Below are 14,312 nucleotides of genomic sequence, written 5' to 3'. Positions count from 1 at the left end.
AATGCTTGGGCTTTTCCCCTATATGTACCGCAGTCCCACAGATTATACTGGAGATCTAACAAGGGACCAGCTTTATCTTTGTCTCTTGCAGAGGGCTCTGCATATTGTAGGCACCAGATAACTAACAGCACTGGAGAGACAAGGTGGGTGAGGTAATCTCTTTTATTGGACCAACTTCTGTTGGTGAGAGAGAAGCTTTCGAGCCACACACAGCTCTTCTTCAGGTCTGTGTGGCTCAAAAGCTTGTCTCTCTCAACAACAGAAGTTGGTCCAATAAATAGATTGCCTCACCCCCTCTTGCCTCTAATATCCTGGGACTGACAACTCCAACTACACTGCATACACCACCATTCAAAGCACCCAGAGATATCACAGCTCACCAGCAATCGGGGGCCGGGGGGGGGGGGAGAAGGGGATTATGCAACGGAAGATTATTTCTTCTGAAGGGTTTTTTGGTTGAGGAGGGGTGGGGGTGATGTTCTTATACTTGCTTTTTGCCACTCTCTTGTTAAGCACTGCTGTTTGAACATGGAAGTTAGAACCAGAGAATGAGCCAGTCCTAGGGGCCTGACTCAGTAGTAGTGATACAACGTTGCAGGGGCACATTTCACACATTGTTACATACATGAATAAAGCCTCACATTTCCCCACCCAGCACATCAGGGTTAATTCCATTTTACAGACAGGAAAACTGAGGCAGAGATTTGTTCAGTTCATACTCTTTACATTGCAGCAGCACTTAGAGTTCCCTTGTCCTAGGCACTGTAGGAACACATACAAAGAAACAGACCCTGCGCAAAAGATCTTGCGATCATTTTAAATTACTTGCCCTCTGCCACAGAGCTGGGGGTGGGGGTGGGGAGGGGGAAATCGACGGTTCCTGACTCTCAGTCCCCTGCTCTAACCCCTATACAACACTCTACTTCCCCTTACACACAGGGAACTCCCATTTAGGGACCAAAGCCATTTAGGAGCTATCTTTAAAAGTCACCCTATAATTAGTCAATTTATGTAACATTTGCTGGAATACTCATATAGATTACAGAGAACACTAAAGAAGAGTTTTAGTGGATTCAAATCAGACATTGAGTGACTATTACTTTAACAATTTGAGGTTTAATACACATATAAAAATAATGTAATCCAGTATCTATATTACTGAAACATCACATAAAGGCAAAGGAATGGAGAACTCGGAGAAAATACTGTACTTTTTTTTTTTTTTTAAAAACCACCACAGCAGTTGCTGTTTTTTGAACGGTTCAAAAGCAAGGAATGATCCAGTACCTATAAAATGCACTCAATCTAGGACTATAAGCGTGACATTTGCTTTGTGTGTATGTAATGTTATTAAGGGAAAGCAGGCTTTCAATCAAGGGGATTAGAAGAAAAAAAAGCATTAAAGTAAGTTTTAAAACCTTTTTTCCTGTTATTTTACCATGATATTTGTTGTTTGTTCAGCTTGTTGATTTAATGGACAGAAAGCTGGTATTAAAAGCTGTTATACCTCCACCTAGTGGCAGTAGCAACCTTTGTCCATGAAACTAAACAATTACATTTCAAAAGATAAATCTGTTTGAAACAATATTTATGAGAAAATATGGTTAAAAATATCCCATGTTTTATCATTCAGGTTGTCCTGACTGACTCTTTATCGGCTCACCCAACAGGAACCCAGAGCAGCTTTTCATGCCACTAGGTGGTGCTACAGCAGCTAAATATGGTAAATTTAAAAATCCAGATTCTACCAGCTCCCATTAAATTTGTGAGACAGAGAAATATTTATTTATTTAACAATAGCCATAAAGCTAATTCTTGCAAGGAAAAAAAAAATAAAATGACTAAAGAGGTTTTAAAAATCCATTTCAACCGACCAAGCGTCATCTGTATTTTGCTTATAGTTTTCTATACCTGTGCGCAGAGATGCGTGTTTGTAATATACCCTCAATACAGGAACAAGTTACACATAACAGAATTAAAATAAATCTTATGTTGGACCAACTTCTGCTGGAGAAAGACAAACTTTCAAGGTTACACACAGCTCCTGAAGTCCTGAAGAAGACCTCTGTATGAGCTCAAAAGCTTGTCTCTTTCACCAAAAGAAGCTGGTCCAATGAAAGATATTGCCTTACCCACATTGTCTCACTAATATTCTAGGACCAACACAGCTACAACAACACTGTAAACAATAAACCTTACAGCATCTTGGCTTCAGCTTTCACTGAGCAGGAAGCACAAATGGATTCTCACCCCCCCACCCACACAATTTTTTTTTCCTTTGGCATTATACATTAGCATGTTCTCAATGATATTTGGTTTCCACTAGGTTATTTTTAAACTGAAAATCAAGGGTTAAATTCCAAGAGATACTAAGCACCAGCAGCATCTGCTGGGAGTTCCAAGGGCCCAGCACCTCTCGGGATTTGGTTCAAAGGGAGCTACATGCCACTTTTAAGAATGCACTATACTGTTGATTATAGTGGGGTGGGTGTCATATCATGTGAACCTGTCTGTTTGATCACTAATTTAGCAAGAGGAGATAGAGAAGAAGGGGGCACAGAGGCATAGAATAGCAAGAAAAGAGTGTCGTTGTATGCATAAAAATTGTGTCAGCCTCTATTTCTAGCAGGTTACCAGAAAAGTGATTGCTAACAGGAATAGAGTGCAGTCTTTGCTCTCCCCACTGAGACCTCATGGGAATGAGCACCATATACATGTCCAGCCTAGACTATTTGCAGTATTGTAGCCATGTTGATCCCAAAACATTAGAGAAACAAAATAGTTGAGGTAATATCTTTTATTCGACCAACTTCTGTTGGTGGAACATACAAGCTTTCAAGCTTCACAGAGCTCTCCTGCAGGTCCTTGCTCCTGGGGGAATTTGGTGCCACTGCGCGTGCGCAGAAATCATGTCCCCTGCAGATTTCTTTGCTTCCCTGCAGAAAAATGACTTTCTGATAGGGAAGCAAAGGGAAGCTGCAAGAGCAGTCACGCACCACTCCATAGCTGCGCAGGTACATTGTTTCAGGCACCCAGAGCAGCCAGCGGACAGGCAAATCACTGCAGGGCTGCGGACACCCCACTAAGTGGCTCTTACCCTCAGCCAAGGATCAGTGGCTGGGCTGGAGGCAGGAGAGGACGGGACTTCCTCTTCCCTGCAAGGAGTGTCAGGCCAAACCCCCGAAACCTCCCCCAGCTGCACAAAAGCTCAGCATCCTCCCCTGCTTCCTGCCCCCATCACCCCTCAGCTGAGGGGGGAAGGGTCACTGTACAGAGAGTTGCTCCCCCATCCGCCCAAACCCCATGCATCTGGACCTCCCATACTCAGACACCCCTGCCAAGCCTCTCCCCGTATGCCCCAACCCCCCCCCAGCCCTCCATACCTGAACCCCACCCCACTGAATCTCAACCCCTATATCTGGAGCCCCCTGCACCCAGAACCCCTGCTTCCAGACCACCCCCAACTAAGCTCCCTGCACTCAAACCCCCACCCTGACAAGCCCCACCCCCCTACACCACCCTGAGCTCCCTCATCCAGACCCCCATGCCATTGACCCCCAACTGGCTGAACCAAGACCCCCACCCCACCAAGCCCCACTCCCCCAGCACCAGACCCCCCTGCTGAGACCTCCACACCTGGACCCCTCCACTGAGCCTCAACCACCTTCACCTGGAATCCCCTGCAGTGTCCCATTGCCCCTGCACCTGGAACCACCCCAACGAGCCTCTGTGCATCCAGATCCTCCCACACCTAGATCCCCCACTGAGCGGCCTGCACACAGATTGTCCCACACAGAATCCTCTCACCCCACATTGGGATCCCGTCTGGTTGAGCCTGCCTGCCCCACACCTGGAGCGCCTGGCACAGAAGAGCAGGGCCCCAGGGTGTTTCTGGGGCAAGCCCAGGCCTTGTGCTGTGTCAGAGTCAGATGCAACCTCACGACTGAGTCTGTGTCCTGGGGTGGGGAGGCCGCAGGGTGATCTTCCATCTTCGTGCAACCAGTGGCCTATGCTCTCCACTGCCATGCTGGAGCCTCTTCATTTATTTATTGACAAATAAAACTTAAAAAAATATTTTTAAATATTGTGCACAGAATTTTAAATTTTTTGGCACAGAATGCCCTCAGGAGTAGCAGGTCTAACACTCTGGTTACCTTCCCCAGATCTGAAGAAGAGTTCTGTGAAGCTCAAAAGCTGGTGACTTTCTACCAAGAGAAGTTGATCCAATAAAAGCTACTACTTCACCTACCTTCTCTCAGCCTAGATTAGTCAGACAAGACGCTTACACCATGTGGCTGCAGACAGGAGGCAGTAAGCACCATAGTTTAGAAACAGCGCCCTCTAGTGAAGATACACTGATGTTACCATAGAGGGGCTTTCCCAAATCTTTTGCCAGCATTATTTCCCCCATCCCAAGATTCCATGATACACTTTAATGCGGATATGGTTCTGGACACATTATCAGCCAGGGACGCTCTCCTCACTAGCTCACAAGAATGGCCATTTAATAAGTATAAATAATAAGCAGAGAACCAATGGCCAGGCTGGGATTTGGAGCGACCCAGGCCCTGTGGTGGGTTAGGAGCACACACAGGTGACTCAGAGGCACTAGGGCCCTGTCAAGAGGCTTATTGCCGAGGGAGGTATAGCTTGGAGTACCAGTCACAAGGACCTGACTTAACAAGGACCACCACCTCAACCCTTCTAGCACACATGTTCTGCAATCACATACACCTTACCTTAACCAAAAAGGTGTCCAAGGCTATATATCTGCTTTATTTACCGCCCATGGCAAATCCCACTAAATCACCCAGATCCATCTCCCATGCAGCTTCATCACATTCACTCTCAACATCCCCGCCAAACTCATTCAAGAGGAGAGTCAGGGGCTTGTACAAAGGCTCAGCCAAATGTTCCACAAAAATGAACAAAAATAAAAAGGAGGAGGAGAAAGCCACAGCAGGTACCCAATAATCCAAACCCAAGAGAACCCAATACAGCTGAGAAGTCTCTCGATAGGGTAAGTATCCCCACCCTCACCTCTGTAATGAACAGGATGCACTCCAGGAACATGTAGTCCTTATGATTTTCATTCACTACCTTCTCATCAACAAAGTGCCGAGGTTCCAGGTTTGGGTGTTCTGAAAAAAAATTCAGATGTCTGTCCTTCAGATACCAACCAATGTCAAATCGCCTGGTCTCTTCCTGCTCCAGCCCCTCATTATAGACACAATCCACTTCAATACCTTCTGGTGAGTTAGAGACAGAAGTTTCATACTAAGTCACCTACCACAGGTGTCAGTGAAGGATTGGTTCCTACCAACCATACATTGCATAGGGCTTTATCCAGTGGAGGTTTAAATGTCTCCATAGATGGGACTTTCACACACTTCCCTTGGCAGACACTTTCACAGGTTTCCTGATGTGTGACCTGTCTTCACTTCATCCTTTCATTGTGCCACCCTATGTCATCTATCTTCCCTCCTTGATGTTTGTACCATTAAAATACTGATAGGTTGAGGAGCCCATGGCCCTCAGCTACAAAGCTACATACATTTAGTCCTTTTAATCTTTCATCAACCTATTAACCAGGTTGGTTGCTCTCCTCCAAGGCTCTTCTCTGTTTGTCTACATCTGTCTGGTAAACGAGCAAACACTGACTTCTAAAGTATTCCCTCAGATCTCTTTTTGGCTTTTGTATATGCCCATGCAGCCAGCCAGTTTTCCATCCATTCTGTGTGGTTACCAGCAACGACAACATAAGTTACGAGATTTCATGAGACACACATTACCAAAATTAAGTTATATTACAACTACTCCATTCCTTTCCCCCACTGATTTTGAAATTCAAAAATGTAACATTTGCTCCTTATAAACCTATGACTTCATTGGTCACAGCTTTTTATCCCCTAAATATTTACAGATACTCTCTTCTTAATGTTTGCTCCATTATTTTACTAGAGACTGAAGTGGATTTTAGTGGATGTTAATCAGGCTCAGATCATTCTTCCTCGCTAGAGGCCATATTTCTAACCCTAAACTCTAAGAAGGTGATGCACTAGGTTCACTGACTTTGGCTGTAGACCCAAGTCAATAGGATGAGTTGAGATGTCCTGGATCTTGAACCCAGGCCTGGGAGTCCCCAGACAGCTGCCATATCCTGGCCTCCACCCAGTGGCTACTGAAACCAGGTAGGCGGAGATAGTACTAGGGCTGTAACCCCAGCCAAGGCACCCACCTACAGGAGCTCTGATTGGAAGATGGCCCAGCTGCACCGATAGGTCCAACTATGCAATTTTAGCCAGGAGTAGGAACAAGAAGTTTGTCCAAGTAACAAGATGGTTTTCTGTTGTGCCTGCATTGGAGTCTGCTTGTATCTACCTCCTGCACGCAACCCTGTTCCTGTTCTGCTCCTGGCTCCTACCTTACCCCTGCCTTCACTCCTGTTCCCACCATGCTTCATCCTGGCCTCTCCTTCTGCCCTTATGCCTCACCGCCAATCCTCAGTGACCAATCCTGGTTCCGAACCCAGCCTCTAACTTCTGACCCTGACTCCAGCTTGACCCTTGGCTCTGGCATTTGGCATCTGACCTCTGACCTCGGCTCTGACCCTCAGCTTTGATTCCTGATTCCAATTCTGGCTTGACCCCAAGCTCTGTTAACTGGCAGTTGACTCTGCTGCTGACCCTCGCCTTCATTCCCCAAACTGTATGCCTGCTCTGCCCACTAGACCTGGCCAGCTACCTCCTGGTCCATAACATTTGTGCAACGAACAATATGATGAGGGCTCCTATCAATGGTATCTCACAGCACAGCTCCAAAGCAGAATTAGCCTGTGGACCAACCAGTGCATTGTGTCAGATGCATGTTGCCTGTCATGATCAGACTAGAGTATGCATTATTATTTGTTCACAGTAGCACCTAGAGGTCCCTGCTGAAATCAGTGCCCCCTTGTGCTAGGTGTCATACGTACACATTATGTCCTTGCCTCAAATAGTTTACCATCTAAACAGACAGAACAAAGGAAATGTGCCCATTTTACAGATAGGGAAATGAAGCCCAGAAATATTAAGTGACTTGCCCAAGGTGGCCCTGGGAGCCTATGGCAGAGCTGGAAATTAAACCCAAATCTGAGTCCCACTCAGGGCATACACTGTCCTTTTCAGCACCAAAATACACACAGGAGTCTCAATAAAAAACCGGTATACTTTAAGATGTTTCAGCATTTCCACTGTAACCCTCCTTTTTCACAGTCTGACCAACTTGCTTCTTTTGAAAGCAGAGAACAAGAATTCTTAACTTCAAGCAAACATTTAAAATCAGCTTTTTTTAAAGTCACACTTAGCTGCAAAAAAAATATCCCAAACCACTGCTGGTCTTCCCAGTGAAGGACAGAAGGAAAGAGAGAGACCAGAGTTTGGTAGGTTTGTTCGTACCTATCAGTTGGGAACTGCCCCATATGAAGGGCAGAAACTGGAAGTCGTCCAGGCCCCACACTCCCTGGCTACCAGCTGGTTCCATCCTGTAAGTTTTCTGGAGTTTCCGCATCACCTCCAGGTACCTAAGGTAAAGAAGAAAGGGAAGGGCTAATAGAAGACATCAGACGTAAAGCCTCAAGGCCTCTCCTCCCTGCTGAAACAATGGTGAGTTTCCAATCAGAAAGCCCATCTACATATATAGGAGAGAACCAGATGCCCCAAGGTCGTTCTCTCTGGACCCAGCACAAGCACCTGATCCAGTCCAACAGCCTGCTGGCTGAGTGAACATCAAGAGTCCATGCTGGAGGAGAAACAAATAACAACAACCCATTTGTGAAAGGCAGAGGTTTGACACAGTCTGGTCCACAGCAGGGTTAAGTTTACAGCTAACGGATATCTGATATTGGTTTTCTTGTACCAAATTTTTACCTTTTGATTAACCAGAGGACAGGATACACTAGTATAAATAAACCTTCCCTACTCATGTTACCCAGAGAGCCCCTGGAGGAAGAGTTACCCAGGGCCTATTTTGGTCATTCAACTATACATAAGAGGCTAAGCAGGGAAATCAAGGATCAGCACTTTGCCCAGAGGAGATAATGTAAGTGGGTGATGGTGACAGCATAAAAGGCAGCAGAGTCCCTGAATCTTTTGATGAAAATAGAGCTAGTACCTGTGGATGACAACTCTGACTCACTGTAGAACATATTCCATCATGCCCATCACTCTGCATCCTCTCTCTGTGCCCATTTGTGAGGAGACAAGAGGGAGTAAGCTTTTAAAGGTGCTCCTTACAGACCAGGATCAGAACCCTGGATCTATAACTTGCATACAGTGCCCTGCATAACGCTGCATACTTGACAGATGTTCTGCCACAAGACCATAGAGAAAATTGGGCCTGATGATAGATTTAATGGCAAACACAGCACTGAGGTTTTTACTGAATTCAATTTAAAAAAAAAAAAAGGGAGCAGCAGCTTTTGAACACCATCCCTGTGTATTTTACTTTGCTGCAAAATTTTTCTGTCTGTTGCCTGATAACGACACTTTCCCCATCTCTAGCCCCTTTCACCAAAGAATCGCAATGCGCTTTACAAATATCCCTGAGTTAAGCTGTACAACAGTCCCTGTGAGGGAGGATTGATCATCCCCACTTTACAGATGGGGAAAGTGAAGCACAGAGAGGAGAAGCAACTTGCCCAAGTTCACACAGTGAGTCAGTGGAACAGTTGGGATTAGAACGTAGGCGTCCCAATGGCCAGTTCTCTGCTCGCATCACTACAAACCCCACCTCCTGCATTGTGGTAGCTGTCAAGAGGAGCTATGGACGGCTGGCAGGTTCACAGACTGAAAGGTCAGAGGATACCATCAGATCATCTAACCTGATCTCCTGTGTAACACAAGCCACAGATTTTCATCCAGTTACCCCTATATTGAGCCTAATAACTTGTATTGACTACCGTGTATCTTCCAGAAAGCTGTCTAGTCTGGACCTGAAGCCATTAAGAGATGGAGAATCCACCACTGCCCTTGGTAGTTTCTTCCACTAGTTAATCTCCCCACTTGTTAAAAAAAAAGATCCCTTATTTGTCATCTGAATGTGTCTGGCTTTACCTTGAGTCTTGTTATGCTTTTATCCAGCCTGTTAGCAACTGGTGCATTTTCTCCATGAAGGTATATATACACACAGCTCGGGGATCACTGTTTTAACCAAGTTTTCTGCTTCCTTAAACACAACAACGAAAGGTTCCCGAGTGTTAACCTAGATGTGCCACAAGCCAAAAGGTGGGTATAAGGCTCCAGTGTGGGGAGGGACACAGTGATCAAATCACCTCCTGGTCTTGGATTTGGAGTGAGGACACAGACTACTGTACATCAGACAGCGTGACAACACAAAGGGTGTGGGGGCACACTATGACCAGATGATAGCGAGAATTAGGTGTGGTGGACTGGTGGTTGCAGGCCACATGCTTTATGACCAGTGAACCACAGACAGATCTGTGGGGAAAATGCCCTAGGAACAGCTCTACCTCACCTGTTCTTGCATTGCCTCACCTATTAAACACTTTGAAGACAATGGCCAGCTGGTCATCCACCCTAAGAACACCAATTTTGCACAGGCAACAGAGGAAGGCAGCGAATGCCGCTTCGTGACCTGGGATTGAAGAAGAGGAGACAGACAAAACATTGGCAATTCCCATCATAGATTAGCTCTCTGAAGGTGCTACAATGGCTCTTTAGAGGACACAGCAATCACATCCCCATGAGTGGCAGAGCCCCAACCAACCAAGGCTCCTTCTTACTTGGATAAGATCACAAAAAAGAGACTCCTCCTCTTCTTAACACCCAACAATAATATTTCACACCTACATAGCACCCGCTATCCAAGGATCCCACAGTGCTTCACAGCCATTAACAAATTAAACACATACCCTCGTGAAGTAGCGAAGGATTAGTCCCATCTCTAAATTGTGGAAACTGAGACACAGAAGAAAAGGAGTACTTGCGGCACCTGAGAGACTAACTCCTTTTCTTTTTGCGGATACAGACTAACACGGCTGCTACTCTGAAACCTGAGACACAGAAGAGTTATGTGATTTGACCAAGACCACACAGTGAATCAGTGGCAGAATTCAGAAGCCCTGAATCTAGTCCAGGAATTGAATCACTAGACAACACTTCTCCTGCACCCACACATGAACACCCTCCCTGCTCAGACTTAGGGAATTAAGATGTCAATTTCATCTCTGTGGTTCTTCCACAATGGCCCATTGGCTCAGTGGAGCCATCTTACTGCAGAATTAAATATTTTGAGAGCCAGGCACTGAGAGACTGGAGTGTTGGGAGCAACTCCCTTTCTTATGAGCTGAGCAAGAGGATGGGGGAGCCAGAGGATTCCAGAATAACCCAGTGAGCTCTGCAGGGAGTGTGTGTTTGGGAATGTGGGAGCGGACACAAACACTCAATAGCAATTAAAAGGTTTCCTCCTACTTTCAAAAGGCCCCATGTCAGAGGGACATTAGCCCTGCTCCACCCCAGGGAAAATCACCACCCTAAGGTGCCCAACTGTCAGCCATGGACCACCCGCTCTATGCAGCTTTGTCCTCTGGCTAACAATGCAGAGAGCAGAATAAACGCAGCACTCAGAAGAGCCCATAAGATATTGGGGCTGGATGCAGAAAGGCACTTTTATTTCCCCTTGGATGGGAGAAACTATGGCAATAAAGAGTAAATAAAGGAGGTGGCTCCACTTTATAAAGCCGTGCAGTTGCTGGGATATGAACAAGTTGCACCTAAGGTCTAGCTGTGCTGAGCTGAAAGAATACAGAACCCAATGCTCAAGACAGAGGAGTCGTGGAGAGACTGGATTTCCCTTGCCAAGCTACAGCTGACAGTCTAAGTCAACAGGTCCCTTACCAAAGGCAACATCTCCCCCTGGCGATCAAGAGCTGCAGCACAGCTGGTGATGAGATTTGCATACCTGTATTTTCAAGTCTCTTTACCTCAACTCTCCTCCTCCTCTCCTTACCCAGCACATTACAGAAGTCACATATTTCGGGCTCCTGGCACGCTACAATGACCCTCACTCTAGCTATTTGATTGAGTCATTAGCTGGACATTCCTCTCCGAGCCCTCTCCCTCCAATACACACAGGTGGGACTCCTCGGAGTTTCAGTCCATGCTCTCACACTGATGTAAATCCAAAGTAACCTAACTAAAGCCAATGGAGTTACTCCAGCTTTTGATTCTGACATTTCTCCCTGGGCCCGATTCTGCTCTCACACTAGGTCTCAAAGATCCTATCCGGTACTTACGTCACACGTAGCAACCATTTCTGGCCACCTACAAGCTGAAGACACTTCTCGCAGAGTATGAAACCTAACTCATTTCCTGATCTGATTCCAACCCAAGATATTATATTTTAGCTCCTTAAAGTCCCCCTTGTGATTCAGCTTCACACAATACTCCACATATGCTTCCTGTTCTATGCCATCATGCAGTGTTGCTGTGCGCAGTTATGCAGCTCCCATGGTACACCCCAGAGGTGACAGCATTTCAACAGTGGTTGCAATGGTCAATTAATGTTTCTACAGCATTTTGAGCTCCTTGGATGAAGATGCTATAGTGAAGCTAAGAATGCTTCTTTTGAAAAACTTAAGATGCCTGGGACTGAAGTGGAGGCAGCCTAGAATCTACATCAATCACAGCTCTGGTATAATCAGATTCTGATCCCCTGCTCTCTCTTGGCCAATTTTAGCCTTGGCATGATCCAGAGCAGTTCCTTGCAATGGCATATATTGACTGTAGGGGTGAATTCACTCTGGGGAATTTAAGCCCAGCAAGGCTAGATGAATTAAGTGTGCATATGAAGATACCTGTCCCATAGTCGATGCGGGTGGAGTTCCCCACGGATTCCTTCAGGTACACGGCTACCTCTGGTGCAGCTTCAGCCAGATGCTCGGGGATCACTGTTTTAACCAAGTTTTCTGCTTCCTTAAACACAACAACAAAAGGTTCCCGAGTGTTAACCTAGATGTGCCACAAGCCAAAAGGTGGGTATAAGGCTCCAGTGTGGGGAGGGACACACAGTCACTATTGGTTGGAGTTGGTTTTGCATGGAGCAAGCCACCCCCTCCAACAAACCAGATTGCTTAGGGGAAATAAGGAACTCCAACATTATTCAAAAGCACCTGTTACAGGCCAATATAAGGAGCAGCATTCATTGTCTCCAGGCTGGTGAATTTGTAGGTCACCAGTTGGGGCGGCAGAGATTTAGTCAGAGAGAGAGAGAGTGGCTTATTCCCCTGCCCACTGTTAGGACTTCTTCCACTTAAAAAGCATCCATTCTGATAAGTCATTGATACAGACACCCCACTTGTTGACAGTCTCAGCAGAGAGCTCCAGGCTTAGATGACCTGGAGAGTGAATTCCCCTACAATCACTGGAGGTGGTCTCTCCAGGGCAGGATTGCGGCATGCTGGGGAACAGTGTGCAGACAGCTTGGCCTGTATCTTTTTTGGAGAGAGAGGACTTCAGTCTCCAAAGCCATCAACCTAGAACCTTTCACCAGCACTCAGTGCCCTGGAAACGAAAGTTTAACCAACTGCATCGCAGTGTATCTATGGGCTCAGAAGGAGCCCCTGGGTAAATGCACTGCAGTCTACTACAGTGCGCTCTGCCTCCGTGACCTCCACAGAGCCTTCTCTGGAGTGAGCACTCTCAGCTGACACAGGCCAAGCTTTGCCGTGAGCTGTCACGTGCCTGCTCCCATCTGCCATATCCATAGGCTGGTGTACACAGCGGATGGTTAAAGAAGGAGAGCAGTCAGTGAAGCTCCTTGGGATTACCTCCAGGGGACAAAGACCCTGTCAAAGAGCATGTAAAGGTGAGCTGTGCTCCCATGGGGGTTCAAGACCAGCACCAGGCCTGAGATCAAAAGACCTGAAACATAGTCCCCATCTAATCCTGCAAGTTGGTGGGTGAATCTACTGGCTGCCCAGATACAACATGAGGATGGCAGCCTTCCCATGATCATTGCAGGACATACTTCTTGCTGATGAAGCCATCCTTTTAGGTCCACCATCTAAGAGACTCTTTCCTAACCCCTACATACCTGGTCTAGTTTGGCGTACCAAGTCCTGAAGGCCTTATTCCCAAAGCGAGAGGGCTGGTTCACTGGCGGGGTCTCATCAATCCACCTGTCAAGGGTATCCAGGAGCTCCACCAGCTTTTCAATTGGCTACAGGGACAGAATGGGTGACAGCTCACAATCAGACAGGAGGTGAAAGTCTCACACACAAGCACAAGCCAGTCACCCTAAAACCATTGCCCCAGGCTCCAGCATTTCTGTTTTACCCACACCTGCCAGTGTTCTCCTGGCATTGAGCCACAGACCTCCAAATGGACCTTGCAAGGGTTGGAAGGGGATAATGGGACACACATCATCTCTTTAAGGTCCACAGTGGCCAGCCCCAACTCTTCACATCAGGAAAGGACAGTCCAGTCCAAAAGACAACAGCCTACATCCCATACTGACCTGGGCTCTCTGAGAGCCCAGATACAGCCACTCATTAACAGCAGCTTGAGCAGGTAGACATCTCTTCCAGGGACTCAAAGACCTATGTACAATGCAATACTACGGCCATATAAGATACTCTATTGTTGCAAATTTTTTAAATGGTCACATAACTGTACTCCAGAGTCTAAGATCTCATCTTAAAAAAGGAATTCCCTAGCCTGAATACTTGCAAAGAGAACTTGACCGAAGCAGAGGAGCTAGGAATAGGCTGGGGGTAGGGCCACATCTTTCAGGGGTCTCTGACATGCAGTTGTGGGCTCTGCACCACACACTTTAGATCTAATGTTCCCCACAGGACACAGTGTACTGTTTAGAAAGTATCCTGACTGCTACTGACTGATCTCGGTCAAGTCACTTTGACCCAGATCCTCAAAGGCGTTTAGGTTTCTAACTCCAAACTATTTCAATAGGAGTTAAACACCCAATACCTTTGAGAATTGGGGTCTGTTTCCCTGCTACTTTTTGTCTATCTAGACAGTTATTTAGACCGTAAGCTCTTTAGGGCAGAGTCTCTCTCTTACTAGGTGTTTACACAGTGCCTAGCACTAAGGGGCCCCAACCTTGATCAGGATCTTGTCATCATAGTCTGATTTCCAGCGGTACCAATCCTCTCTGCAAGTCAGATGATCAGAGCACATGGCCCTTCACAAATGCGTACATACGAGATATGGTCACCGCCCAGAGCTAACAGTCTCACTCATGCAAAGGAGGATTCCCAGGAGGAGAGATTGAGGAGGGACCTGAAAGCAGGGAGG

The 14,312-nt window shown here is 46.5% G+C and overlaps 1 protein-coding gene across 2 annotated transcripts in view; it reads right to left on the bottom strand.

Annotated features, from left to right (window-relative positions):
* PTPA (protein phosphatase 2 phosphatase activator) overlaps positions 1-14,312 on the bottom strand; it is a 41,956-nt gene that overhangs the window by 14,536 nt on the left and 13,108 nt on the right. For both annotated transcript variants that reach the window (XM_073315012.1, XM_073315013.1), the window contains 5 exons: positions 13,093-13,218; positions 11,855-11,972; positions 9,534-9,633; positions 7,437-7,561; positions 5,041-5,141 (listed from right to left, as the gene is read on the bottom strand). In XM_073315012.1, coding sequence (XP_073171113.1) covers positions 5,041-5,141; positions 7,437-7,561; positions 9,534-9,633; positions 11,855-11,972; positions 13,093-13,218 — 570 coding nt within the window. The remainder of the gene's footprint in view (positions 1-5,040; positions 5,142-7,436; positions 7,562-9,533; positions 9,634-11,854; positions 11,973-13,092; positions 13,219-14,312) is intronic.

Source organism: Lepidochelys kempii, chromosome 16, assembly GCF_965140265.1.
Source record: "Lepidochelys kempii isolate rLepKem1 chromosome 16, rLepKem1.hap2, whole genome shotgun sequence".
In the NCBI taxonomy this organism is placed as follows: Eukaryota; Metazoa; Chordata; order Testudines; family Cheloniidae; genus Lepidochelys; species Lepidochelys kempii.
Note: the sequence above shows the minus strand (reverse complement) of the source record. Positions and strands in the feature narration are given on the sequence as shown.